At 44.2% G+C, this 27560-nt stretch overlaps 1 protein-coding gene across 2 annotated transcripts; it reads right to left on the bottom strand.

Moving 5' to 3' along the window:
* Positions 1-1271: 1271 nt before the first annotated feature.
* Positions 1272-8593, bottom strand: LOC146712320 (H-2 class II histocompatibility antigen, A-U alpha chain-like). 2 transcript variants are annotated; one of them, XR_014919024.1, is made up of 5 exons: positions 8419-8593; positions 8095-8340; positions 7359-7640; positions 6820-7168; positions 1272-1506 (listed from the first exon to the last, which is right to left on the bottom strand). XR_014919024.1 is itself a non-coding variant. In XM_085452041.1 (4 exons), the coding sequence occupies exons 1-4, from the start codon at positions 8474-8476 to the stop codon at positions 7038-7040; spliced, it is 717 nt and encodes a 238-aa protein (XP_085308167.1). In that variant the 5' UTR covers positions 8477-8593; the 3' UTR covers positions 6665-7037. The 2 variants fall into 2 exon arrangements, 1 of the variants encoding a protein (XP_085308167.1); XM_085452041.1 differs by lacking the exon at positions 1272-1506 and having other exon boundaries at positions 6665-7168.
* Positions 8594-27560: the final 18967 nt, after the last annotated feature.

Below are 27560 nucleotides of genomic sequence, written 5' to 3' on the forward strand. Positions count from 1 at the left end.
CCACACTGTCCTGGCATGACTGATACAGTTTTCAGCAGCACAGATCAGATGCTGTTTGGTCAGACTTAACTGTTTATAGAAGGGATTAGGAGATGGTTGTTTTGCTGTTGTCTCTTTATTTTCTTCTCTGATTCCATGTCAGTTGGAGTGTTGCGGACTGGAGAGCTACTGGGACTGGAAGTTCAACATCCCAAATTCCTGCCTATGCACCGACAAGTCCACTAATCCATGTGTAAGTGTGAAAGCTAACATGCCTACACGGTTAAAAACATTTTTTCAATAAATTTTCATTTACAAAGCCCAACTTCCTCCCAAAGTAGCACCACCAGGCTCCTTTGTGCTACAGTAACACTTGGGAAAACAGTGGTTGGAGACTGTGGTACAACCAAACCATTTGCAGACGGTAAAGCAACTTTAGTGCATCAAGTCAGCGATAAAACGTCATTAAGATTTCGACTCAGTGGGGTCAAGCTGGCATTTGTGTTAATATGTCAATTAACTATTATTAGCTGGTGAAAATTGCAATGATGTTAACGCCATTACTGCATTAACACGGCAAATCTCCGTTAACGAGTTACCACAGATCGGCCCGTGCGAGGGGCTGCACGAAATCAACGTGTTAGCGCGGTTAGCTCGTTAACACGTTGACGCCAGGCCCATCATGCAGTCTTATTTCGATTGTTTGCAGCATGTTGGCAGTCTGTCTGCATTAAAATGACTGCAGTCAGTTAAAGCATGTTTTAAAAGCTGTGACACACAAATATCATCACATTTTAAAAACTACACATTGTCTGGGTGTGCATACACTTCATGCACAATTACAATTTCTGTGTTTTCCAGGTGGCGGCTCCTAGAAACAGCAGCCTCTTTAACAGCCAGATGGGTGACGAGCCTATTATGATTTATGAAAAGGTATTAAAGGCATTCTCATTAGAAATGATCTTTTTTTTCAAGTACAGGTACATGTGTAAACTCTATAAGCTGTTATGAACTTTGTTTCCATTTATATTGGTTTATCTCATTAATCCTTTACTTGTTTTAGGGATGCCTTCCATACTTCAGAAATGTCAGATATTAAAACATGTTACAGCAGGAATATAAACATGTTGGATTCATTTCTATAAACACTCACTGATTTTTATTTAAACTGCTGTTATCAGCAGACTCTCACACACACACAGACTCTTTTATTAGAGTTAAAGGGCCTGTGTGTTCAATCTGAAATTGCTTTCAAATACTGGAATTCAGTAACGTCATCTGTGACCAATGAAGTCAATTCAATTCTATTTTATTTATATAGCACCAAATCACAACAAAGGCGCTTCATAGGTACAGAGAAAAACCCAACAATCATATGACCCCCTATGAGCAGCACTTTGGCGACAGTGGGAAGGAAAAACTCCCTTTTAACAGGAAGAAACCTCCAGCAGAACCAGGCTCAGGGAGGGGCGGGGCCATCTGCTGTGATTGGTTGGGGTGAGAGAAGGAAGACAGGATAAAGACATGCTGTGGAAGAGAGACAGAGGTTAATAACAGATATGATTCAATGCAGAGAGGTCTGTTAATACATAGTGAGTGAGAAAGGTGACTGGAAAGGAAAAACTCAATGCATCATGGGAATCCCCGGCATCCTACGTCTATTGCAGCATAACTTTATTTCTTTTTTCTGCCTGTCCTGTTTGGTTCTTTTGCCATCAGAATTATTGTTTAAAGGCGAAGAAAGATGCCCAACAGATGGACTTTACCAAATGGACCATCCCAGCCTTGCCGTAATGGTCTATTTGATTCACCTTTTATTGTTTATTTTATTTTTATTTTCACTTGCTAGATACGGGACAGACTTGAATGAGGAAAGGAAAGAGGGGGAAAAAACAGCGGGGAAGAGGGACGGGGGAGAAGGGCAAAAAAACAAAAACCAAGAGAATAAGCAGAGAAAAAAATGCATCTATCGATCACCTGGATCACCTGTTGAGAAAGAAAAAAGAAAGCAAGCAGAAGAGAACAAGAGTAATAGAATAAACAACATCACAATGATATATGGGAATATGACAGTAAATACTAAATATTAAACATTATTGTGCAGCACATAAGATCAACAGAACACAGTGTGCTTTGAGGTAGGAGCCAAAAAGGGTGTAGTTTGTGGGTGTGATCACCCGTGTGTACACCTGTGAGCATGGACGCGCTTGTTTTTTTAAAAGGTTCCTTCATGTAATGATCTGCTAGAGCATAGGTGTCAAACTCTGGCCCGCGGGCCAAATTTGGCCCGCAGCCTAATTACATTTGGCCAACGAAGCCATACCAAATTACTATTAGAGCTGGCCTACTGGTATTATACAGCTAATATATATATTGTTTAGTATTAAGCTTTGCTTGTTCCATATTCAGTTTTTCAGCAAAACGTGTTTGAGTCCATAAGAAAAGATTCATTCTTATATCTGGAGGAATAAATATATTTCGATAAATATTAACGTTAGCCCGCGACTTTGTCCCAGTTTTGAATTTTGGCCCACTGTGTATTTGAGTTTGACACCCCTGCACTAGAGGGTGTGGGGGGGCCACAGCCCCGTCCTCCAGGGCATGAAGCAGGTATGGAGGAGATGTCTGTGAAGGTTCTCAGTCATCCAGGTCATCGTAGTCAAAGGAAAGGAAAGACAAAATGCCAAAACACAGACTTAACAATGTGGTGTTTGCTGTACAGTAGTGATGGGTCGTTCGCGAACGAAATGGCTCTTAGAGCCGGCTCTTTGACGTGAATGACGCGAGCCGGCTCCTTATCACGAGCCGTCACGTGTTTTTTTTTTTTTCTTTTTCTCACCCTCTCTCTCTCTCTCTCTCACACTTTTTTCCCGCTTCACTCTGCACGCGAGCCTTGTGCTTTACGCTGGGCAGAGGGGGGAGGGGCAGTAGTTACACTCAGTAGCACAGGAACAGAGCCAGAGAGAGAGAAAGAGAGGTAGGGACAACAACATTAGAAAGGTATAGTAATCATCCACAACTATTTTCGGTTGCAGATGATAAAGGATTCAGAAAGTTTATTCATGCAGGCCCATATGACAGAGAATATGCATCTTCTTTCTGTTTTCATATTATAATTTATATTTAATTGTGTTGTGGTTTGCAGTGTTTTGTGTTGTTTCACTTTAAATTTGTTTAAAAGGAAAAAGCTGTAAATTTAAATAGTTAAAAGTTGAAATGTGAATAGTTGATTTTTGTATTATATGATTTATTTATTACATTTTATGTGGAGTGAATAAATAAAAGTATATTTACGGTGGTCCCTAGAGACAAAGCACATACAAACTTCAAATCACGTAAAAACTCTGAAGCATGAACAAACTCCAAAACACGTAAAAACTCCAAAACACGTAAAAACTCCGAAGCACGTAAAAACTAAGAAGCACATAAAAACTCAAAACACGTACAAAAGACAACAGAAGTGCTCCAGGATGCTGGGCGCAGTGTTGAGCTTTTCTTACCTAGTGGCTACATAAGCCAGCAAGTACCAACGACCGGATTTGGTGTGTGGTAGTAACAGGTAAATGAACTTTTTTTTAAATTATTTGAATATATATGAGTGCCTGTGTATAAATACACAAACAATACACACATGCTTTCAATTGTGTAATTTAAGTGATCTAGCAGCTCTGCTTTGGAAGTTCAGTTCATGCTAGAAATGTGTTTTGGAGTTTGTACGTGTTTTGTCTCTAGGGGCCACCGCATATATTTATATATAAACATATATAAATAAAACCACTTTTTTTTAACGTTAGTAATTCCTTTTGTGCATAATTTCATATTATTGTGAATAATAAATTAATTAAAGCAACAAAACAACCTGAAGAGCCGGATCGGAGCCGAAAGAGCCGGCTCTCTAAAAAGAGCCGGAAATCCCATCACTACTGTACAGTGCAGCAAGGAATGCCCAGACCTCTACATTGGAGAGACCAAACAGCCACTTCACAAGCGCATGGCACAACATAGAAGAGCCACCTCCACAGGACAAGACTCAGCAGTCCATCTGCATCTTAAGGATAAAGGACACTCTTTGAGGATGCCAATGTTGACATTTTGGACAGAGAGGACAGATGGTTTGAAAGAGGAGTGAAAGAAGCATCTATGTCCACTGTGAGCGACCATCTTTGAACAGAGGCGGGGCTTACGACACCAACTCTCTGCCATCTATAATCCAGTTTTGAGATCCCTTCCCAGACGCCTTAACGCCCACTCACATCCTGGGCCATCTGACCTCAGGAATTCGCATGATAAGGTGGGGCCAGGTTTCACAATGAACCCACCCGAAACCCTGGCTGATTGTGACCCACACCCAGTTTCACACCTTGGCTCAGGCGATTAGAGGATCATCAGGGGGTCCTTTTGTCCCTCTGTGGGGGGAAACTCCCACTAGGTTTATATCTGGGACTCTCCACCATTTGACCTTAGAACTGAAGAAGCTTCTCAGATGAGAGGTGAAACGTCTTCAAGTAACTTAAAGAAGTCCAGACGCTTTTCTTTCCAAGCTCCTTTGACTCCCTGTTATAGTGTTTCCTCACTTGGCTCATGTGAACCCAGCCCAATTTTTATTCTTTAAGTGTGCGTATGTGTGTGTGTGTGTGGGGGGGGGATATGTGTGTATTCACATCATTTATGTTTTGAGAGTGTGGGGAGTGAGTTGGAGGGTGGGGTGGGCTGCTTTTAACTATGTAAAGCACTTTGTGCTACATTTTTTTTGTATGAAAAGTGCTTTATAAATAAAGACTGATTGATTGATTGATTGACTATGGAGGAGATCAAAACTCCAGAACACCACAGACCATGGAAGACCCACAGAGGGGCAGCCGCGCCACTGTCCCAGAAAGAGCTGAGGAGAGTCCCAGATGAGGGCTCATTCAGCAGCCGTGGAGCAGAAGCCAGGGGGGGGGGGTGCAGTGACGCGCCCGTGAGCTCCGCCGGCAGCCAGCTGTGCCTGAGTGACCGAGCACCCCACCTCCGAAGTGGCCAGAGCTCCAGGCCCCGGTAAGCAGCCACCAAGGAGTGAGCCGGTGTGTACCTGGACGCCCACCCCCAGACACAAAGAACCACCAACGCACCGACACCTGAGGGAGTCCGCCACCGGCAGGGGAAGTGGTGGTGGGTGGAGATAGGCCTCCAAACCTTGGAGGGCCTGAGATGTCCCCAGAGAGGTGGCGTCTGATACCCAACCTGACATATAGACACAGACATACAGGCACACACAGACACAAACATCCATTCCCCCCCTCATGCTCTCATATGCACTTACTCCACACTCAACCAACGTGGAGACAGACATAAAGAGACGCTGTACACACGATCACACTCCCCAAGCGTACTCTACGAACCGGGTCTAGGTGCCCCCGCCCCTGGAGGGGGGAACTGCACCCAGACACAGGTGGTGTTACCCTTTTCCCTGCGGTGGGGAGAGGCAGACCGCCCCGACTCCGCAGCAGCAGGGAGGCCCCACACTCCAGACCGCAGTCGGACGGCCAACTCCTCCTCCTAGCCCTCCCGCTCCAGCAGGTCGCAGAGAACGGGGGTGAGAGAAGACTCCAAACCTCCCTCCACCCGCTCATTGTAGTGTTGATGCATGTGTGTTCTAAGGTGCATTTAAAACCCAGGAGGGCATGGAGCTACCTGCCAGAGAGCAGCAGGTAAGCGCATAGTCCCTCCTGCTAGCCCTCAATGTCTACGTGTATTTAAAATTGAGAGGTGGGCAACGATGCCAGGGGTGAGGTGTACACCCTGATGGTAACTTGGACTCCGTGTATCGTGCCCACCCCCAAGATCCTATATGTATGTGTAATGAGGGTGTGACTAATGTGGATGTCTAAGTTGTGGGATAAAATTGAGGCAGAGGCAGCCAGAAGGGGACAGAGGGGGGGGATGCCTCCCCTGCACCCTGGTGACATACCTTCACCCCAAGGCACTGCATGTGTGGGTGATTGTGGTGGAGCTGGAAGAGGGAGGCAGCTGGAGATGGGGAGGGAAGGAAGGGACGGGCAAGTGACCCCTCCCTGGGGCCAGCTCCCCCGCTGACCCCAGTAGGCACTCCCATACTCCGCGACCCGCCAGGGAAAGGGGGCTCAGGCCCATCCGGACCGGGGCCCAGTGCAGCAGCACTGCCCGGCCCCACAGAGCCTGGGACAGCCCCCCAGACCCCATTGCAGCATAACTAAGGGAGGATTCAGGGTCACCTGGTCCAGCCCTAACTATATGCTTTAGCAAAAAGGAAAGTTTGAAGCCTAATCTTAAAAGTAGAGATAGTGTCTGTCTCCTGAATCCAAACTGGAAGCTGGTTCCACAGAAGAGGGGCCTGAAAACTGAAGGCTCTGCCTCCCATTCTACTTTTAAATACTCTAGGAACAACAAGTAGGCCTGCAGAGCGAGAGCGAAGTGCTCTAATAGGGTGATATGGTACTACAAGGTCATTAAGATAAGATGGGCCTGATTATTTAAGACCTTGTATGTGAGGAGCAGGATTTTGAATTCTGGATTTAACAGGAAGCCAATGAAGGGAAGCATGATAATAATCACATGATTATAAACAGGAAACATGAACCTGCTCAGACACTCCTGACTCAGAAACAAACCACAGAGAGTGAAATGGATCCATGAATATTTGTAAAGACACAGGAAGAACACTCAGACAAATTTGTGGATTTATTACTTTGAAGTTTATGAACACACTGAGTTCAGATAAAACTGGTCTCAGTCTCATTAATTTGACTTTTGTCTCCTTTGTTTTTGTGGCAGGAAAAGGTTCCAGGTGGAATCTGCTGGATGGATGGTGGAGATACTCACTGTGACGAGGGAGCTTTAGTTTGCTTTGAATCCCAGAGTTGAACCTTATTGACACAGATGGTGACAGGACAGCTCATACAGGAGATTAACTTAAAGCAGGTGAGACAGGTAGACAGGAAGCAGAAGTTCATTACAGGTGAACTCTGCACACACAACAACAACACACACTCATTATGAGCTCATTGTAGAACTATGATGACATCATCACCGTGAGCCAATCAGCTGCACTCGTTTCCTTTGACGAGGAAGAAGGTTCCAGCAGCCACACCGAGCAGACCGAGAGTCAGACCCACTCCACAGAACACAGAGGGTCCAACACCTGGATCAGAGCGAGCGGACGAATCCACCTCTGGAGACACAAACACAGAGAATATGAACCACACATCTGGAGGCAAAGAGGAAAAACAAACATCTGTCTCAAACTGTCAGCTCAGATCAGATCCAGCTGTTCTGATGAACACTGGGCTCAGTCTTCACATCTGGAGACAGACACCTCTGTATTTTTGTCAGTGTTCTGTGTTTAAATAAAGTTTTCTCACCATAGATTTTGGTCAGTGGTTCTGTCAGGGCCAGATGTTGCACTGCACAGCTGTAGATGTCTCCCTGCTGTGGGGTGAACTGCAGTCTGGAGATCTGGGTGAAGGTCCCATCTTTGTTTAGATAGGGAACGTTGATGCTGGATCCTGTGACCTTCTGTCCGTTCTTGGTCCAGGAGACGTTGACAGGAGCAGGATAGAAACCAGTCACATGACAGATCAGAGTGTTCTTCTCTCCAAACTCCACCTCATCTCTGGTGTAGATCATCACAGCTGAAGGAGCAACTGTGCACAAACACATCAGGAACAGCACGATCAGAGCTTCAGCTGGTTCCCATCAGCAGGTGATCATGATGATAATAAACATCAATAAAACGTTCAGGTGTTCACTCAGATGATGTCATCACTGTCTGTGTGAGAGAAGCTAGAGTGAGGTCAGAATCATGAAGTTAAACTACAGACAGACTCAGTTCAGCTTCAGAGGAACTAAAAGGAGGAAAAATAAAATAAAATGTGATGTGAAACATAAACACAAATATAAACATGTCAGTGTTTCTGTACACATGATCAGTATGAATGTGTTCAAGGTGGAATTATTTCATATATTTAATCAGGTTGAAGCTGGCTGTGTTTGATTGGACAAAGTAAATCAGTGCTGATGATGTCATCAGTGTGTTACTCTACAGAGCGTGCAGGTAAACACAGGTGAGGTGAGACAGGTGTTACATGTTGTATTTACCCTGTTCTGGAGGGTAGTCCTTCATGCCTTTACCAAAAAGCTTCATGTTCTCTCTGCAGGTATGTTGAAAAGCCACAGATGATTCATAACCTCCTGGTACAGTCATAGGATCAATAAAAGGAGGCAGAGGGTAGATAAACTCCTGTTTGTTGAAGTCTGCGTAGGCAAGCTCTTCACCATCCAGTCCATACATGTTCTCTCCATCAGAGTCTGAACAGCCACCGACAGCAATGTCACTGTGCAGAGCTGAAACGCATCAAACACTGATCAGTGACCTGATCAATAACCTGATCAATAAGCTGCTGTTTACAGAGACAAACTCACCGTCAGCAGAGACACAGAGGACACAGGAGAGGAAGAGGAGCAGCTCCTTCATCTTCATCAGCAGCTCTCTGACAGTTAAACTGTGAGTGTGGACTTCACAGAGTGTGTGTGTGTGTGGACCTCACAGAGTGTGTGTCTGTGTGTGAACCTCACAGAGTGTGTGTGTGTGTGTGAACCTCACAGAGTGTGTGTGAGAGTCTGTGAGTGACTGAAAGTGCAGCTGCGCTCTAACACACAGCAGCCAATCACAGATCTCACAGCTCATGATGTCATCAGTGTCCAGGCAGACAGCAGCTGGAGGTGAACATGATCTGACAGACAGCACCAATCAATAATCAATATTTATAGACTCTTCAAAATAAAGTTCAGCCAGATCAGTTTCCACTCTTAGGATTTTCAGAATAAAACCAACTTTATTTTAATAAAATGATTCAGTTTGTTTACAAACACTGTGAAATATGACTTCATTTCTTATTTAAATAGTTTCCAGTTTAAAACATCTTGATGCATTCTCGATCATCCAGGAAAGTAAATCTCCAAAAGTTGATTCTGTTCATCTGGACGTAGCGTTTTGTGGGAGAAACGTTTCGCCACTCATCCAAGGGACTTCTTCAGTCTCAGCTGACTGCTGTCAGGCGTGTCGTGTGTGGAGGCGAGGAAGAGACGACCCAAACGCAGGACTCACGGTGAAAAATGATGCATATTTATTGGATCGAGAGAATGAACAAAGCAGGAACGGCAGGACTGACTAACTGACTGAGAGACTGACTGAACATAGGCAGGAACAACAACAATGACGATATCAATGACGCGACAAAGACCAGGAGAGAACTGAGGACTTAAATATACAGGCTGAATAATGACTGATAGGTGACAGGTGAGTGAGCAGCTGAACATAATTGAACTAACAATACATGGAATAAGAACTAGAACATAATGCACACAAAGTAACGCTAACACAAAAGAGGAAGTGGAACATACAGAAGATAAACAGTGAGCATGAACTGAAAATACTGGGTCAATGACACAGGAATCCTGACAACTGCAGGTTGCATGTCCCCAAATCTTATAAACAGTATTTGTTAGTATCCATTTGCATAATGACTGAAACCAGCCCACTGAAGGAACAGCTGGGAGGTCAGTTCCTTAGTCATAATTATTCAAATTCTCATGACCATTGATCAACAACCACTGATCAATGTCCCTGAGTCCCATTCACAGGCAGTTAGGGAATGGCTGCAATCACAGCATTGTAAGACCGATTATCTGCATGATCAACTCGGTCACCTATAACATCTCCAAGCTTCTGGCTTCGATCCTCAACCCGCTGGTGAGCAGCTCTGAACACCACATCCAGAACACCCTGGATTTTGTTGAGAAGGTGAGAGATGTCATTATGGAGGCAGATGAAACCATGGTCTCGTACGGCGTTACATCTCTCTTCACTTGCATCCCAGTCACGGAAGCGTTGCAGGTAGTCCGTAAGAGATTACAGGATGACCCCAACCTCAGCAACAGGACCACTCTCAGCATCGACCAAGTGTGTTTGAACTGTGTCTTCATTCCACCTTCTTCACATACAAGGGTCAGTACTACAGGCAGAAACATGGGTGTGCCATGGGCTCCCCAGTTTCACCCATCGTGTCCGCTGGGGGCTCTGGAGAGCTGCTCCAGCACTCCGCTGCTCCCACATGGTCGTCTGTTTCCAGGTGGCTCTGGGGAGTCTGTCCTGTCTGCTGGTGGCCGACACAAGCCGCTGTTAAGTGCCAGGAGGATTGCCAGGATTTATACATCGGGGAAACCAAACAACATCTGGCTACGTGGATGGCACAACACAGAAGAGTCACCTCGTCAGGCCAGGACTCTGCAGTCTATTCACACCTACAGGCCAGTGGACACTCTTTCAATGATGAGGATGTAACATCCTGGACAGGGAGGAACGTTGGTTTGAGGGCGGAGTCAAGGAGGCCATTTACGTGAAAAGGGAAAGATCATCTCTGAATCGAGGAGGGGCCTAAGGGTACATCTGTCACTATCTTACAATGCTGTGATTGCAGCCATTCACCAACTCTCTGTGAATGGTACTCATGGTTATTGATCAGTGAGCTTTGATCAGTGGGTTTTGGTCAGTGGTTGTTGAACAATGGTGATGATAATTTGCATAATTAAGATTAAGGAACTGACCTCCCAGCCCATTGTTCCCTCAGTGGGCTGGTTTCAGTCATTATGCAAATGTACTGTTTATAAGATTGAAACCTGCAGTCAGCTGAGACTGAAGACGTCACCTGATGATGATGAAACGTTTCTCCCACAAAACGCTACGTCCAGATGAACAGAATCAACTTTTCAAGAAGATTTTCAAGTGTTTCCTCTGCTGTTTATCAGCCAATCAGCTCTTTGCTGTCACACAGCTTACATGTGCAGGTGAGTCATCATTGTGGGTCTTCTATATGTTCATCTCTGATATCATAAAAATGTGATGGTCGTATAAGACGCATGTTTAAAGATAAGATATACATCTTATATGTTTAAATAAGTATGTTTATTGTTCACACACTGACTCCATGTTTGAACATGAATTTCACTGAGATCATTGAAGATAAAAGCCTCAAACTTTCATCATTCTTACCATCTAAAAGAATCAGGATCTGTAACATCAAACTGTAAGGGCTAGTTTCAATAAAAGAATCAAGCTGTGCTGTAAAGTCTCATGTTTGAAAGCTCAAAGGAAGAAAATGTCTGTGAAGGTTCTCAGTCATCCAGGTCATCGTAGTCAAAGGAGCTTGCAAAGAAAAGCGTCTGGACTTCTTTAAGTTGCTTGAAGACGTTTCACCTCTCATCCGAGAAGCTTCTTCAGTTCTAAGGTCAAATGGTGGAGAGTCCCAGATATAAACCTAGTGGGAGTTTCCCCCCACAGAGGGACAAAAGGACCCCCTGATGATCCTCTAATCACCTGAGCCAAGGTGTGAAACTGGGTGTGGGTCCCAATCAGCCAGAGTTTCGGGTGTGTTCATTGTGAAACCTGGCCCCACCTTGTCTTGCGAATTCCTGAGGTCAGATGGCCCAGGATGTGAGTGGGCGTTAAGGCGTCTGGGAAGGATCTCAAAACTGGATTATAGATGGCAGAGAGTTGGTGTCGTAAACCACCGCCTCTGTTCAAAGATGGTCGCTCACAGTGGACATAGATGCTTCTTTCACTCCTCTTTCAAACCATCTGTCCTCTCTGTCCAAAATGTGAACATTGGCATCCTCGAAAGAGTGTCCTTTATCCTTAAGATGCAGATGGACTGCTGAGTCTTGTCCTGTGGAGGTGGCTCTTCTATGTTGTGCCATGCGCTTGTGAAGTGGCTGTTTGGTCTCTCCAATGTAGAGGTCTGAGCATTCCTCGCTGCACTGTACAGCATACACCACGTTGTTAAGTTTGTGTTTTGGCGTTTTGTCTTTCGGGTGAACCAGTTTGTGTCTGAGCGTGTTGCTGGGTCTGAAATGCACCGGGATGTCATGCTTGGAGAAAACTCTCCTGAGTTTTTCTGATACACCGGCTACATAGGGGATGACAATGTTGTTGCGTCTGTCCTTCTTATCCTCCTTCGCTGGTGTCTGGTCTTCTTTTCTGTGCCTCTTTGCTGACTTTAAGAACGCCCATTTAGGATAGCCGCACGTTTTGAGTGCTTCCTTTACATGTGTGTGTTCCTTCTTTTTCCCTTCATGCTTAGAGGGAACATGTTCTGCCCGGTGGTGTAGGGTCCTAATTACTCCAAGGTTGTGTTCCAGAGGGTGATGGGAGTCAAAGAGGAGGTACTGGTCCGTGTGTGTGGGCTTCCGGTAAATTTCGATGTTGAGTTTGCCGTTCTCTTCAATGTGCACGGCAGAGGTGTGGACTCGAGTCACATGACTTGGACTCGAGTCAGACTCGAGTCATTAATTTTATGACTTTAGACTTGACTTGAAAAAATGTTCTAAGACTTGTGACTTGACTTGGACTTTTACACCAATGACTTGGGACTTGAATTGGACTTGAACCGGTTTACTTGAAAAGACTTGATATTTTACCCCAAATATAAAATTTAACATGCATATTATATAGAGATTGAAAATGTGACGTCATTCACGGGTAGAACCGCAAAGGATTCTGGGAACTCGTGGCAAGCGGTACTAGCGCACGCAGGCTTTCAATTAAAATCAGTTATACAGCGATAAAAAGAAACACAAAAATGTCAAGAAGCCGTTGTATTATTAACTGCAATAGCCGGTCGCATGACAGCCACGGGAAGCCGACGGGTAAAGAGATCGGTTGTTATCGGATTACGTCGTTGAAGAGAAATTGTTCAAGCCATGTTTCCGAAGTAACAAAGACGCGACGGGTGGCCTGGATTGCAGCCATTCAAAGATCAAATATAACGTCCCAGAACACTCCAGCTCACAGGTTAGTCTGCTCCAAGCATTTACACGAAGGTCAGTGTTTTTTAGTAGTTAATACGTCATTTTCATTACATAATTGGTGATATAGGTTACAAGCAAGTCTGGCACTGAACAGAAATTGTCGCGCTATGCTCCTTTGTTTATTGTGCATAAATAGTGAATTGTCCTGACACAATATTGCGAAATTATTTCCACTACTAATTAATTACCGTTGAGCTCAAAGGTCCTATTAATAAACTGTTAAGGAATGTGTATTTATGACGACGATTTGTGAGACTGGTAAACTTATGATACGTACGATGGTCTTTCGTTCTACACGGTGCATTTCAAGGTCCTGTACCCATCCGTAGGTAAACTGTACCTGGGCTTGTTGCAGTGACCTGAAGTTACTAAACTTCATGAGTCTATGCACTCACTCCAAGAACCGTGTAATTATAAATATGCATATAAATATGCTAGGATGAGATAGCTGACTTCATCTAACTAGCAAATGTTGTCCAGGCTACGTTGGTGATACAGTTTTTTTTAATGTGTATGATATTTTTGTCATGCGATTTTAAAGCTGGTCCTACAACCGCATCCAAGAATAACATGCAGCTTACCCATATGGAAAAGAAATAGTAAAAACTTATATGTGATTACTCATGAAAGTGGCCACTTTCATGAGTAAATCATATAAGGCTTACATGATTTACTCATGAAAGTGGCCACTTTCTCATTACTTTCATACATTGTTTTAGTAAGTATCCAAAACATACAAGTTTCATTATATAATTTTTCAAGGGATCTTATATCTGTTTTCACTCTTATATGCTTTTCATACAAGTTTCACACAAGACAGATACAAACTTTATAAGATTTATATATATCTTTTCCATATGGGTATCTCAGAACTGTTGGTGAAAATTATTCTTGGAGCTAGGTTTAATTGAGCTGCATTTTAAAGAGGTGCAATTTCACAATTTGTGTATATTTTCTAAGTTCACTATTTTGTCATGTGTTGAGAAAAACACAGATTTAAAAATTACATGGTCTAATATTTACATTTAGCATATAACTGCAACATTATTTTTTCATTTGTTTTTTTTTAAAGACTCGAAAGGACTTGAAATTCAAAGTTTCAGACTTGTGACTTGACTCGGACTTTTACACCAGTGACTTGAGACTCGACTCGGACTTGCCTGACATTACTTGAGACTTGACTTGAGACTTGAGGATAAAGACTTGAGACTTACTTGAGACTTGCAAAACAATGACTTGGTCCCACCTCTGGTGCACGGCGCAGTCCAGGAAAGGCAAACAGTTATCCTTTGTGTCTTCCCTGGTGAACTTGATGTTTTTATCCACAGCGTTAATGTGCGCAGTGAAGGATTCCACTTCTTGTGTCTTGATTTTGACCCAGGTGTCGTCTACATATCTGTACCAGTGGCTGGGTACTCTTCCTTTGAAAGAGCCTAGAGCCTTCCTTTCCACTTCCTCCATGTAAAGGTTGGCTACAATAGGTGACACGGGGGAGCCCATGGCACAGCCATGTTTTTGTCTGTAAAAGCCTTCGTTGTACTTGAAATATGTAGTGGTGAGGCAGAGGTCTAACAGTGTGCAGATCTGATCGGGTGTGAAGTTGGTCCTGTCCTCCAAGGAGCTGTCTTCTTGTAGTCGTTTTCTGACCGTCTCCACGGCCTCCGTGGTGGGTATGCAAGTGAAGAGAGAGACTACATCAAAGGACACCATGGTTTCATCTGGATCCAGGGTAAGTTTCTGAACCTTTTCGGTGAAGTCGGTGGAGTTCTTGATGTGATGTGGGGTGTTCCCCACGAGAGGCGCAAGGATGGTAGCAAGGTGTTTTGCAATGTTATACGTGGCTGAGTTTATGCTACTGACTATGGGTCTGAGTGGGACAGCTTCCTTGTGGATCTTCGGAAGTCCATTTCACCATAGATGCCCTCCAGATCAAGATCAGCCAGACCCTGCAGGAACTGGAAATCCTTCTACCCTCTCCAATCTTAGAAGAGGTTTACAAGTTTGTGGACAAGGCTCAGCGGGCCCAACACTCTAAAGGAAAAGAAAGACAACGCAGGAAATTCCACACCTTGCTTTCAAAAACACACACTCCTCATCCTGAATCTACACAACCCAGAGAAGAAAACACACCTGAAGTCAGTCAGGAGAAATGGGTTAAGAACTTTTCAGACAGGATTCTCACTGAACCTGAAAAGAGAGTATTAGCCAAAGGACTCAATTTTGCCATCTCTCCACAACAGTTGCCCATAGTGGACCTCATCACAGCCACGGAATCTGCCATACGGATTAATAAATTATCACAGACAGAAGCAGAGCAAATCAGGATGAAAGTCTCAGCCACGCTCTCCAGTGCCAAAGTCCCTCCATCCAACCTTACAATACAGGAAAAGAAGGCCGTCACTTCCCTGAGCAAAGACCACAACATTACTATATTACCAGCTGATAAGGGAAGATGCACCGTGGTCCTAAACACTACAGATTACCACACAAAGATCACTACTCTCCTCAGTGACAACAATACCTACGAAGCCCTAAAGCGAGACCCCACAAGCAGCTACAAAAAGAAAGTTATAGCTTGCCTTCAAGACTTTGAAAAGGACAAAATCATTGACCTCCTTACATATCACCGCCTTTACCCAGGGGATGCCATACCCTGCATCTATGGACTTCCGAAGATCCACAAGGAAGCTGTCCCACTCAGACCCATAGTCAGTAGCATAAACTCAGCCACTTACAACATCTTGAAACACCTTGCTACCATCCTTGCGCCTCTCGTGGGGAACACCCCACACCACATCAAGAACTCCACCGACTTCACCGAAAAGGTTCAGAAACTTCCCCTGGATCCAGATGAAACCATGGTGTCCTTTGATGTAGTCTCTCTCTTCACTTGCATACCCACCACGGAGGCCGTGGAGACGGTCAGAAAACGATTACAGGTGCCTGTATGTCTGTGTCTATATGTCAGGTTGGGTATCAGACGCCACCTCTCTGGGGACATCTCAGGCCCTCCAAGGTTTGGAGGCCTATCTCCCCCCACCACCACTTCCCCTGCCAGTGGCGGACTCCCTCAGACATCGGTGCGTTGGTGGTTCTTTGTGTCTGGGGATGGGCGTCCAGGTACACGCCGGCTCACTCCTTGGCGGCCGCTTGTCGGGACCTGGAGCCTGGGGCTCGCTCGGGCCACTTCGGAGGTGGGGTGCCCCCCGGCCTCTCGGCCTGGGGCTCGGTCACTCAGGCACAGCTGGCTGCCGGCGGAGCTCACGGGCGCGTCACTGCAACTCCCCCTGGCTTCTGCTCCGCGGCTGCTGAGTGAGCCCTCATCTGGGACTCTCCTCAGCTCTTTCTGGGACAGTGGCGCGGCTGCCCCTCTGTTGGTCTTTCTTGGTCTCTTGTGTTCTGGGGGCCTCTGGATGTCTGGAGTTTTGATCTCCTCCATACCTGCTTCATGCCCTGGAGGACGGGGCTGTGGCCCCCCCACACCCTCTAGCAGATCACTACATGAAGGAACCTTTAAAAAAAAAAAAAACAAGCGCGTCCATGCTCACAGGTGTACACACGGGTGATCGCACCCACAAACTACACCCTTTTTGGCTCCTACCTCAAAGCACACTGTGTTCTGTTGATCTTATGTGCTGCACAATAATGTTTAACATTTAGTATTTACTGTCATATTCCCATATATCATTGTGATGTTGTTTATTCTATTACTCTTGTTCTCTTCTGCTTGTTTTCTTTTTTCTTTCTCAACAGGTGATCCAGGTGATAGATATATGCATTTTTTTTTTTTTTTTTTTTTAATTTTTCCCTGCCCATTCTGTTGGTTTTTGTTATTTGCCCTTCTCCCCCGTCCCTCTTCTCAGCTGTTTCTCTTTCCCTCTTTCTTTCTCTCCTTCTTTCTCCAGTCAAGTCTGTCCCGTATACAGCAAGTGAAAATAAAATAAACAATTTTATTGATTCAAGGTTGAATCAAATGGACCATTATGGCAAGGCTGGGATGGTCAATTTGGTAAAGTAAATCCGTTGGGCATCTTTCTTTGCCTTTAGACAATAATTCTGATGCAAAAGAGCCAAACGGGACAGGCAGGAAAAAAACAAAAAAAACCAAAAAAAAACCAACGTGGTGTATGCTGTACAGTGCAGCGAGGAATGCCCAGACCTCTACATTGGAGAGACCAAACAGCCACTTCACAAGCGCATGGCACAACACAGAAGAGCCACCTCCACAGGACAAGACTCAGCAGTCCATCTGCATCTTAAGGATAAAGGTCACTCTTTGAGGATGCCAATGTTCACATTTTGGACAGAGAGGACAGATGGTTTGAAAGAGGAGTGAAAGAAGCATCTATGTCCACTGTGAGCGACCATCTTTGAACAGAGGCGGTGGTTTACGACACCAACTCTCTGCCATCTATAATCCAGTTTTGAGATCCCTTCCCAGACGCCTTAACGCCCACTCACATCCTGGGCCATCTGACCTCAGGAATTCGCATGATAAGGTGGGGCCAGGTTTCACAATGAACCCACCCGAAACTCTGGCTGATTGGGACCCACACCCAGTTTCACACCTTGGCTCAGGCGATTAGAGGATCATCAGGGGTCCTTTTGTCCCTCTGTGGGGGGAAACTCCCACTAGGTTTATATCTGGGACTCTCCACCATTTGACCTTAGAACTGAAGAAGCTTCTCGGATGAGAGGTGAAACGTCTTCAAGCAACTTAAAGAAGTCCAGACGCTTTTCTTTGCAAGCTCCTTTGACGTCAAAGGAAGAAAGGTCAGTTTAATTCAGTTTTCTTGCTGATTAAATATGACAGGCTGTTTCACAAGAATAGATACTCTGATCCACAGAGAACAAAGATCTTCTGCTCGAAAGGTAAAGCTGAGAAAAATATTTAGCTAAATGTGAATATTTTCCATCTTTGACACCATCTCTGCTGATCATTCCTGGACCTGCTGACCTGGAGGAGTCTGATCATCAACACTGAGTCTCAGCTGTTCTGTCATCTGTCACAGATCCTGCTGGACGCTCACTGAGGGACGTGGTGCTCGGTTGGTGAATGTGGAGGTTTGATGGCACATGTGAGGCCTGTAAACTATACAGAATATGTTCACAGACATCATGTGAGGACCAGCTCTGTTAGTCTGCAGACCGTCCCTCTGATAGAGCCCTCTGTGCTCCCACAGCAGGTTGATGTTATCTATGAGACTAACACAACAGACTGGTGACAGACAGGTGTGTGAGACCAGCAGACTGAAACTGCACTAAGATGAAAGTGTGGCAATTCAGAGACTCCAGGACCCCAAACAGATGCAGAACATCTGGTTTTCTGTCTTCATCCTGATGTTGTGGATGATGATGTCATCAGTAATCACAGCTGTGAGGCAGGATGGAGTGAAGACCAGGCTTCGATCAGCTGTGGTGTCATGGACCAGCCTGCTGTGGGTGGAGGTCGAGGTGCTGCAGGATGCTGTGGAGGAGGTGCTGACATTCTTGAGATGCCACCTGGAGGTGTATAAGTTTCCTTCAGGAGCTTGATCCATGTGATCTTCCTGGAGATGGGGACCAAAGACTGTCCTCCAGTGAGCAGACTTAGTTCATCCAGGAAGCTGAAATACTGGATGAAGTCCTGAGAGTGAGGGGTGGAGTCAGGACTGTCTCCCAGTGCTTCATACGCTGGTCCTGGGTTTAGATCCTGGTGGACTGAAGCTCACTGGAGCCTTTGGTTTGGTGCCCAGTGTGCTCCATGGATCTGAAGCCTGGGCTGGTCCTGACCATGGAGTCCAGATGTTTCTAGCTTTATTAAGGAGTCCAGGAACGGGAATGATGGCTGACAGCGGAAGAGAGTAGACGTGTATTCGTGAGCTCTCGGCGGTAGGCCCAGGAATCTCTCTTTATCCTGATTTGCCCTCATATAATTCTGGACCATAGTAAGAGGCAAAGTTACTAACTTCTGTATGGCAAGTTATAATTTGTGACACTCAAAACGAAAGAAAACGGCTAAAACTTCAGGGCACCTGAACATATCAGCAACAAGAAATATGGCGAATGGGGAGGAGGAACTGCCAATTAACAAACTACTCAATGCTATCAAGGAAACTACAGAGGACCTCACGAACCACATTAACAAAAAAACGGCCGACATACAAACAACCCTGACGAAAATTGAATCCTCTCTTAATGCGCTTTCTGAGTGAGTTGAAGAGATGGAGGCGTGAGTGAGCGCAAACGAAGACGACATTAAAGATGCACGCAGCCGTGACGATAAAATGGAGAAATTGACAACGCAACTCAAAGACAAAATCGACGACTTGGAGAACCGCAGTAGAAGGTCCAACCTTAGGATACTGAACATCCCGGAGCAAGCAGAATGCCGCGACGCTGTGGGATTTTTGGAGAAATTTATACCAGAAATCCTGGGGAATGATAACGTCACCTCACACATTACCCTTGAAAGAGCACACCGCGTCGGGAAGAGGTCTGACAGACCACGGCCTCTCATCGCTAAGTTCCTGAACTTCAGAGACGAAGAAAAAGTCGTCAGACTGGCTAGAAGTAGGGGAGAGATGACATGCGAGAATAAGAAAATATCTTTTTTCTCGGATTACAGCGCAGACCTGCAACGAAGAGACGAGTTCCATGAAACAGGCTGCGAGAGAAGGAGATTGAATATGCTCGGATGTACCCAGCGCAACTTCGCATCAGGCACCAGGGATCTATCAAAATTTTCTCCACTCCTGCCGAAGCACAACGTTATCTGAAAGATAAATTCAGTACTTCGCTGTAAATATTTTACCGAGAGTGGCTAAAGTTTCAACCTTAGCAGCTGCCTGGGCCACCACTATGGTTTAGCTGAATTACCTACCTAATGTGGTTTTGTTACAGGGGTTTTATGAGGCCGGTTTTTACTTTAACGTTTTGGGGTTATGTATGGTCTCTTACCAAAAATTTTACTCACACTTACGCAACTGTTCACACAGCTCCCTGGTCTAGGCCGTATCTTACTGTTATACCCATGTACAGAGCTTCACCACATCGAAACGCACAAAAGCAGGAAAGTGTTCAGAAATCCCCAGAGTTAAATACCATGACACTTACCTGTCCAAGATATTCACATAAAAAACTTAAATTATGGTCCATCTAACTTGTATATCTTGGAATATTAGAGGGATCAATTCACCCATTAAGGGGAAGAAAATGCTGACATACTTAAAGAGGCAGAGAGTAGATGTCGCTTTTATCCAGGAGAGTCACCTCACAGACGCTGAACATTTAACATTACGAAGAGATTGGGTGGGCAATGTTTTGTACTTGTAGATTGTGAAATAAATAGAAATAAGATAACTTTGGTAAATATATATGGGCCTAACTACGATGAACCTTTATTGTTTAACAACTTAATAATGAAACTGGCTACAGTTGAGGGCCAGTATATTGTGGGTGGAGACTTTAATTTGGTCCTAAACCCTTCTCTGGATCGGTCCTCACCCAAAACAACTTCACTATCAAAGGCAGCAACAGCACTGAACCAGGGTATGAAGGATATATGCATAATTGATGTGTGGTGAAACCTTCATCCAGGACAGAGGGAGTTCTCCTTTTTTCAACAGTACATAATACACACTCTAGAATTGATATGTTTCTCTTACCACAAAATATGACGGCAACAGTGATAGATTGCTCCTGCTTAGCAACTACTTTTTCAGACCATAATCCCATCAAACTCTCCTGGGCGACCAACATGTCGCAACCTGCAACCTACAGGTGGAGGTTTAAAAACTACATGCTAGGCTGGCTTTATTTCATATATGAACATTAATATTGAAATATTCCTAGATGCCAATGTTAAGGGTTCAATATTGAGGATGGATACAGGAGGTAATCCAAAAATAACAACACTGATCAGCCAGGTGAAGTCAAACGATGATTTGACTTCACGCGTGGAGGGACCAGCGCTGTACGCAGACAGCACTGATCTCTGACTAACAATGCATAAGCAGATGTTTTATACCAATAGGGCTTAAATTTAATGACGTCAAACAAATGACGTCAAACAAATACAATACATACATAGGTTTCAAAACCACAATGACTTTTAACACAGTTTAAAAGAACATTGTCTCCACGGCAGGTGCTTCTGTCATCCTTCTGACTCTCGCTTCTCCAAAACCTCAAGCCATGCTCTGCAACAAGCTAGCAATTCTGCACGCACAAAAATGCAGTTGCAAGCAAACATGATTAACCTCTCACCTATAAATGAGTTTATCTACTGTGTGTGTGTGTGGGTGTGTACGTGTGTGTGTGTCAGCATGAAATGCACTCAGTTTCACCTCTCACCTCACCAGCTGAACCTTGTAACCTTTTCCACCAGACAGAAGGCCAGCACGTACACCACTGAAACTATATGTGTAATATATTGAATAAATGTTTTAATCAAATGATGCTACTTAAAACTTAATAAAAGAATATGAACAAATAAAAGATAATAAAGAATGACCTGATATAAGTGTTTTGTAAGCATGTATTGCAATTCCTTCCACAGCTCCAGTCGACCTCACACTGGATTGGCCAGACATATCGCTGGACAAAGCTCTTGACCTTCCATTAATGGACTGAGCCACAACTCTTTAAAAGGCACAAACTGCAAGGTGTATAAAAATAGTTATAACTGCATCTGGAATACAAGGTTAATATGGTAACAGTATGCATAAACATTTTAAGGCCATCTTAAAGCTATCTGTTACATTGTTAAGGCAATGATCATACTGCAGATTATATTGTACTGATAAAATACTTTTGTTCAATCCCACACCAACTCAAATTCCTCTTCACATGCCAATATCTGGGAAGCTCTCAAAGCCTATATGAGAGGTATGGTTATGTCATACGGTGCCAACAAGGCTAAAAAAATTAGAGAGAAGACAACTAAATTGGAGATTGACATTTAAAACCTGGAGCAGGAATTGTATATTGCTACCAAAAAGGAAGAATACCTCAATATATTAACAAAAACAAGGTTGCAATATGATAATCTATGCACCAGCAGAGCGGAAGCAGCCATGGCCAGAACTAGATATCACTACTACGAATTTGGAAACAAAACAAGTAAACTACTGGCCTGGCAAATTAAGAAAGAAACATCTGATAAATTTATACATACAATATTAACGGAAGATGATAAACCTCTTGATGAATCAGCACTTATAAATGACGAGTTTAAACGGTTCTATGAAGATCTGTATAAATCTGAGCGAGGGGTTGACAGTACTGCTGCAAAAAGATTTATAGATGGAATAACTCTTCCTAAATTACATAATGAGGACAAAGAACGGCTTGATGCAGATATGTCTGAGATGGAGGTACTTCGAGCCCTCAAGTGTTTACAAATTAATAAGACCCCTGGACCCGATTATTATAAGGCTTTCTCTAATAAATTATTGACGCCACTTACAAATATGATTAAAGAAGCTTTAGAAAATAATAAATTACCAGAATTGGAAATTGCAACAATCACATTACTTCCCTAACCGGGCAAGGATAAACAGAGATGTGACTCTTACAGACCCCTCAGCCTCTTAAATGCAGATTATAAAATATTATCTAAAATAATTGCACTCAGACTGGAAGACATCATCCCTAAGATAATACATGCTGACCAAACAGGCTTCATTAAAAACAGGCATGGAGCAGATAATGTGCAACGTTTGCTCCATATACTGAACACTGCTCAAAAGAACCAAGACCCCCTGCTAACAATCTCCATGGATGCCAATGAAGCATGTGACAGGATTGAGACAAGCTTTCTATTTCAGGCGATGGAAGCTACGGGCTTTGGAGAGAAGTTCACCTGCTATGTTAGGACACTTTTTAATGCCCCCAGAGCCAATATCACAACAAATGATGTGCTCTCAGGCACTTTCTCTGTAACTAGAGGCTGCAGACAAGGTTGTCCAAGCTCCCCCTTGCTCTTCGCGATTGCGATCGAACCTGTAGCAGTTGCCATTCGTACTAGTGCCTCCATATCTGGAATCAGATTTGGCACAAGTGAACATAAACTTTCTCTATACGCAGATGACCTCCTACTATATACACTCAACAAAAATATAAACGCAACACCTTTGTTACTGCTCCCATTCCCCATGGGATGGACGTAGAGACCTAAAATTCATTCCAGATACACAATATAACCATCCCTCCCAAACAGTGGTCACAAATCAGTCCAAATGTGTGGTAGTGGGCACATCTGCTATATTGAGATAATCCATCCCACCTCACAGGTGTGCCACATCAGGATGCTGATCTGACATCATGAGTAGTGCACAGGTGTACCTCAGACTGCCCACAACAAAAGGCCACCCTGGAATGTGCAGTTTTGTCTCACAGCAAAATGCCACAGATGCCACAAGCAATGAGGGAGCGTGCAATTGGCATGCTGACAGCAGGAATGTCAACCAGATCTGTCGCCCGTGCATTGAATGTTCATTTCTCAACCATAAGCCGTCTCCACAGGCGTTTCAGAGAATATGGCAGCACATCCAACCGGCCTCACAACCGCAGACCTCGTGTAACCACACCAGCCCAGGACCTCCACATCCAGCAGGTTCACCTCCAAGATCGTCTGAGACCAGCCACCCAGACAGCTGCTGGAACAATTGGTTTGCACAACCAAACAATTTCTGCACAAACTGTCAGAAACCGTCTCAGGGACGCTCAACTGCATGCCCGTCGTCCTCATCGGGGTCTTGACCTGACTCCAGCTCGTCGCCGTAACAGACTTGTGTGGGCAAATGCTCACATTCGATGGCGTCTGGCACGTTGGAGAGGTGTGCGCTTCACGGATGAATCATGGTTCACATTGTTCAGGGCAGATGGCAGCTGAGGATGTCCCAGTTCTTGCATGGCCAGCATACTCACCGGACATGTCACCCATTGAGCATGTTCGGGATGTGCTTGACCGGCGTATACGACAGCGTGTACCAGTTCCCACGAATACCCAACAACCTCGCACAGCCATTGAAGTGGAGTGGACCAACATTCCACAGGCCACAACTGACAATCTGATAGACTCCATGCGACGATGTGTTGCACTGCATGAGGCAAATGGTGGTCACACCAGATACTGACCGGTTCTGGGTCCCCAGACCCCCAATAGTGCAAAAAACTGCACATTCCAGGGTGGCCTTTTGTTGTGGGCAGTCTGAGGTACACCTGTGCACTACTCATGATGTCAGATCAGCATCCTGATGTGGCACACCTGTGAGGTGGGATGGATTATCTCAATATAGCAGATGTGCCCACTACCACACATTTGGACTGATTTGTGACCACTGTTTGGGAGGGATGGTTATATTGTGTATCTGGAATGAATTTTAGGTCTCTACGTCCATCCCATGGGGAATGGGAGCAGTAACAAAGGTGTTGCGTTTATATTTTTGTTGAGTGTATTACAGGATTAAAGCCAAGATAGATCACAGGATATCAGTTTGTATACAGCAATGAATGTCAGCACTTACTTTGTTCAAAAAAAAAAAGTTTAACACTGAAGTGTTTGAAACAGGCATTCAGTGATTTGTAAAACTAGTAGAAAAATTACACTTAACCTTTTCTTTAGTGTGAAAATATTTAATTGAAACATATTTCACTAAGAAATTTAATAAAGTTACATTTGATTTGGATGTAATCAGGTAATGTTTTCTATCCATCAAGCTTTGCATCACGTGAGATAAAAGAAGAAATGTCAAATATTTTTGGAAACTTAAGACAGAAAATATTTGAATACAATAATGGTATTACAAAAATAAAAACAGCATTGGGGCACTCTTTAACAGAAAATATTCACAGAAAATCCAAATCGAATGAATCTAAAATCTATACAAACAATTCAAACATGACCCTGATTATTTTATATGAGCTGTATTTAAAATAAAAATATTAAAATATTAAAATGTGGAATAACCTGATGGGGAAGAGATCAATAAACTCACAATCTTATGTTTTAAATCAAATGGTTGTTGGAACTGTGAATATGTCACAGTGTTTGAAACGGACTCATGCGCAGACCAGGAATCTTTGCAAAAGAGACAGTGCGTTTATTTACAGTGAGACACCAGGTGAGTATGCAGTTTGGCAGGGAAAAGGGTCCGGGGCGCCAGGGTGCAGGGGAAACAATCTTATACAAGCTCCTCTCCTCGCCAGATTCCAAAACACTCACTCGCTCGGGTCCAGGATCTACACACACACACAGAAAGATGTCCAGGGGTCCGTTCTTCGTACCTCGCTTACTACATCCAAGATCAAATCATCGCGCCAACTTTGAGCTCGCTATTCTGGTTCTCCGAACACACCTGTTGTTGACGATTAGTACAGCTGGATGAAGTAATGTGAGATCACTGGGTGTCGTAAAAGGGGCTACGCATCGATAGTAGAAACATTGATCGGCAACCCTTTGATTGGTCGGCGAAAATGTTGAAGGAGCGCGCTCGGTATTTTCCGGCAGCAGAGCAAGAACTCTTGAGTGAGGGATTTCAGGAGTTTCAGAGTTTAATTAAAACGCAAGGGAACACTGCAAAGGCTGCAAAAGCAAGGAGAGAGGGCTGGCAGGAAGTTGCTGACAAATTAAACTCGTAAGTAATTTAATAATAATAATAATAATGGAGTGGATTTATATAGCGCTTTCCAAGGCACCCAAAGCGCTTTACAATGCCACTATTCAGTCACTCTCACATTCACACACTGGTGGAAGCAGCTACGGTTGTAGCCACAGCTGCCCTGGGGCAGACTGACAGAAGCCAGGCTGCCATATCACACCATCGGCCCCTCTGGCCAACACCAGTAGGCGGTAGGGTAGATTTATTATATTATATTATATTACATTATATTACATTATATTATATTATATTATATTATGTTATATTATATCCCCTTTCACATTAGAGCCACGACAGGACCCACTAGAACATGGGAACAAGTAAAAGGGAAATATAAGAATATTCTACAGAATGGTAATATTTATCACTTATATTGCTTTTAGTCTCTTGCAAAGAGACCCTGAAATAATCTGTTTGTTTATAACAGCAACCAAGAAAAGGGCAGAGCAAACAAAGACAGGTGGTGGTCCTGCACCCCCTCGTCAACAAGTTGGTTAAGTAAATAATATCCTCACGGGAAAATCGATATCTCTCTATGAGCACACTGTCGCGCTGAGCTAAAGGATCCTGTCTGTCCCGCAATATACGCTGAATTCTGAGGACTCTCCTTATCAATCTTGCACCTTCCACAATGGGTGGCTCGCGTATACGGACAGGACATGGCTGCGACAGACTTCCCAAATCCACCTTCGCTTTTATAGCCGTGGTCTCTCATCTTGATTACACGAAGTAATTTACTATTACTACTGTGAAATATGAATTACATCTGTAATAATCACATACATGTAATAGAATGTTAATAGTACATTTCCCTTTTTTAGGAAATGACCTGTATGTATCTGTGTGAAATCAATAACAGGATCAAGTGCTGCATTATCTTTAGTTACATTGATGTTATTTATTTATGGTGAAACAGTGGTGGAATATCGCTGTTGCTTTCGTATGAATGACGCGGACATACCTGCGTGGCCGCGATCTAATCCTGTTTACATAAAGTAAGCCTGCTCCCGAGCTTACGGCTCTGTTGCTATGACAGCAAGTCCCGGATGAGCTTCGGGGAACCGAACGATCCAGGATCACGCGAAATCGTCAACAATCTAATCCAGCTAACCTACTTAGCGAGGTACGAAGAACGGGCCCCTGAAGAGGAACAAAGCATGTGGAAGGCCGTAGCCGTAGTCAGCCGCCGGCATCCGGCGGCGATCTGCGATCTATTTGTGTTGGTCCTGGGTGCGGCGCAAAGCTGCCTGAGTGGCCCGCCACACCCAGACTAAATACACACAGGAGGTGATCAGGGGAAGTGGGAACACCTGGGGACACAGCTGACACATATTAGCATAATGACAACAACAAGTGAAACTAAAAAGATGAACATGGAAGACCCACAAGACCTTTTGAAAAATAAAACAGGAAACATAACGACACAGACGATACAAGCCTGACAACACAGGAAACGAGACAGATTAATGCACGCAGACTCAACATGACGAACCAAGGACGAAGACTTAAACACCGGGGGACAGCACCAGTGTTGGGTGTAATGCGTTACTAAGTAACGCGTTACTGTAATTAAATTACTTTTCCACTGAAAAAGTAGAGTAACTGATTACTGTTCATTTTTAGGTATTTTAATTACAGTTACTTACAATGTACTTGCGTTACATTGTAAAATAATTAAACCCGCTGAATACCATTATTTAATTTCATTAATTTATCTTCTAAATGTAGAAGTAAACTCTGCTCTTTAACATGGCTGTAGTGCAGCTGCGCGTCATTTCACGCCAGTTTGCTGCACAGTCGTATTCTAAAGCAGAAGCTGTCGGACTCGGCTGAAGCGAGTGGCTGTTTCATGACATGGACATATTCCCGTCTCTGCACTCTTCTGAAACAAGCAGACAAGAACATTACAGTAATATGTAAAAACTATCGGCTGCTGTTAACAGCAGGAGTAATCTACTGAAGCGCCTGACACGGAGCGTAGACGAACACTTCTGAGCGATCCTTGTTCATCACCCATGGATAACACCGCGGCAGCTCCTGCTAAGCAGCAAAACC

This window comes from Copadichromis virginalis, linkage group LG3, assembly GCF_057382275.1.
Source record: "Copadichromis virginalis isolate Kocher_CV1m ecotype Utaka linkage group LG3, C_Virginalis_male_GT1.1, whole genome shotgun sequence".
NCBI classification, from domain to species: domain Eukaryota; kingdom Metazoa; phylum Chordata; class Actinopteri; order Cichliformes; family Cichlidae; genus Copadichromis; species Copadichromis virginalis.

What these genes read in the sequence shown, in the direction of transcription:
- LOC146712320 (XM_085452041.1), bottom strand. Translation starts at nt 8,476, where the DNA reads ATGAAGATGAAGGAGCTGCTCCTCTTCCTCTCCTGTGTCCTCTGTGTC. An exon ending in CCTCTGTGTCTCTGCTGACG is followed by an intron (nt 8,341 to 8,418) that starts GTGAGTTTGTCT and finishes GATGCGTTTCAG; the next exon opens with CTCTGCACAGTGACATTGCT. An exon ending in ACCACTGACCAAAATCTATG is followed by an intron (nt 7,169 to 7,358) that starts GTGAGAAAACTT and finishes TTGTGTCTCCAG; the next exon opens with AGGTGGATTCGTCCGCTCGC.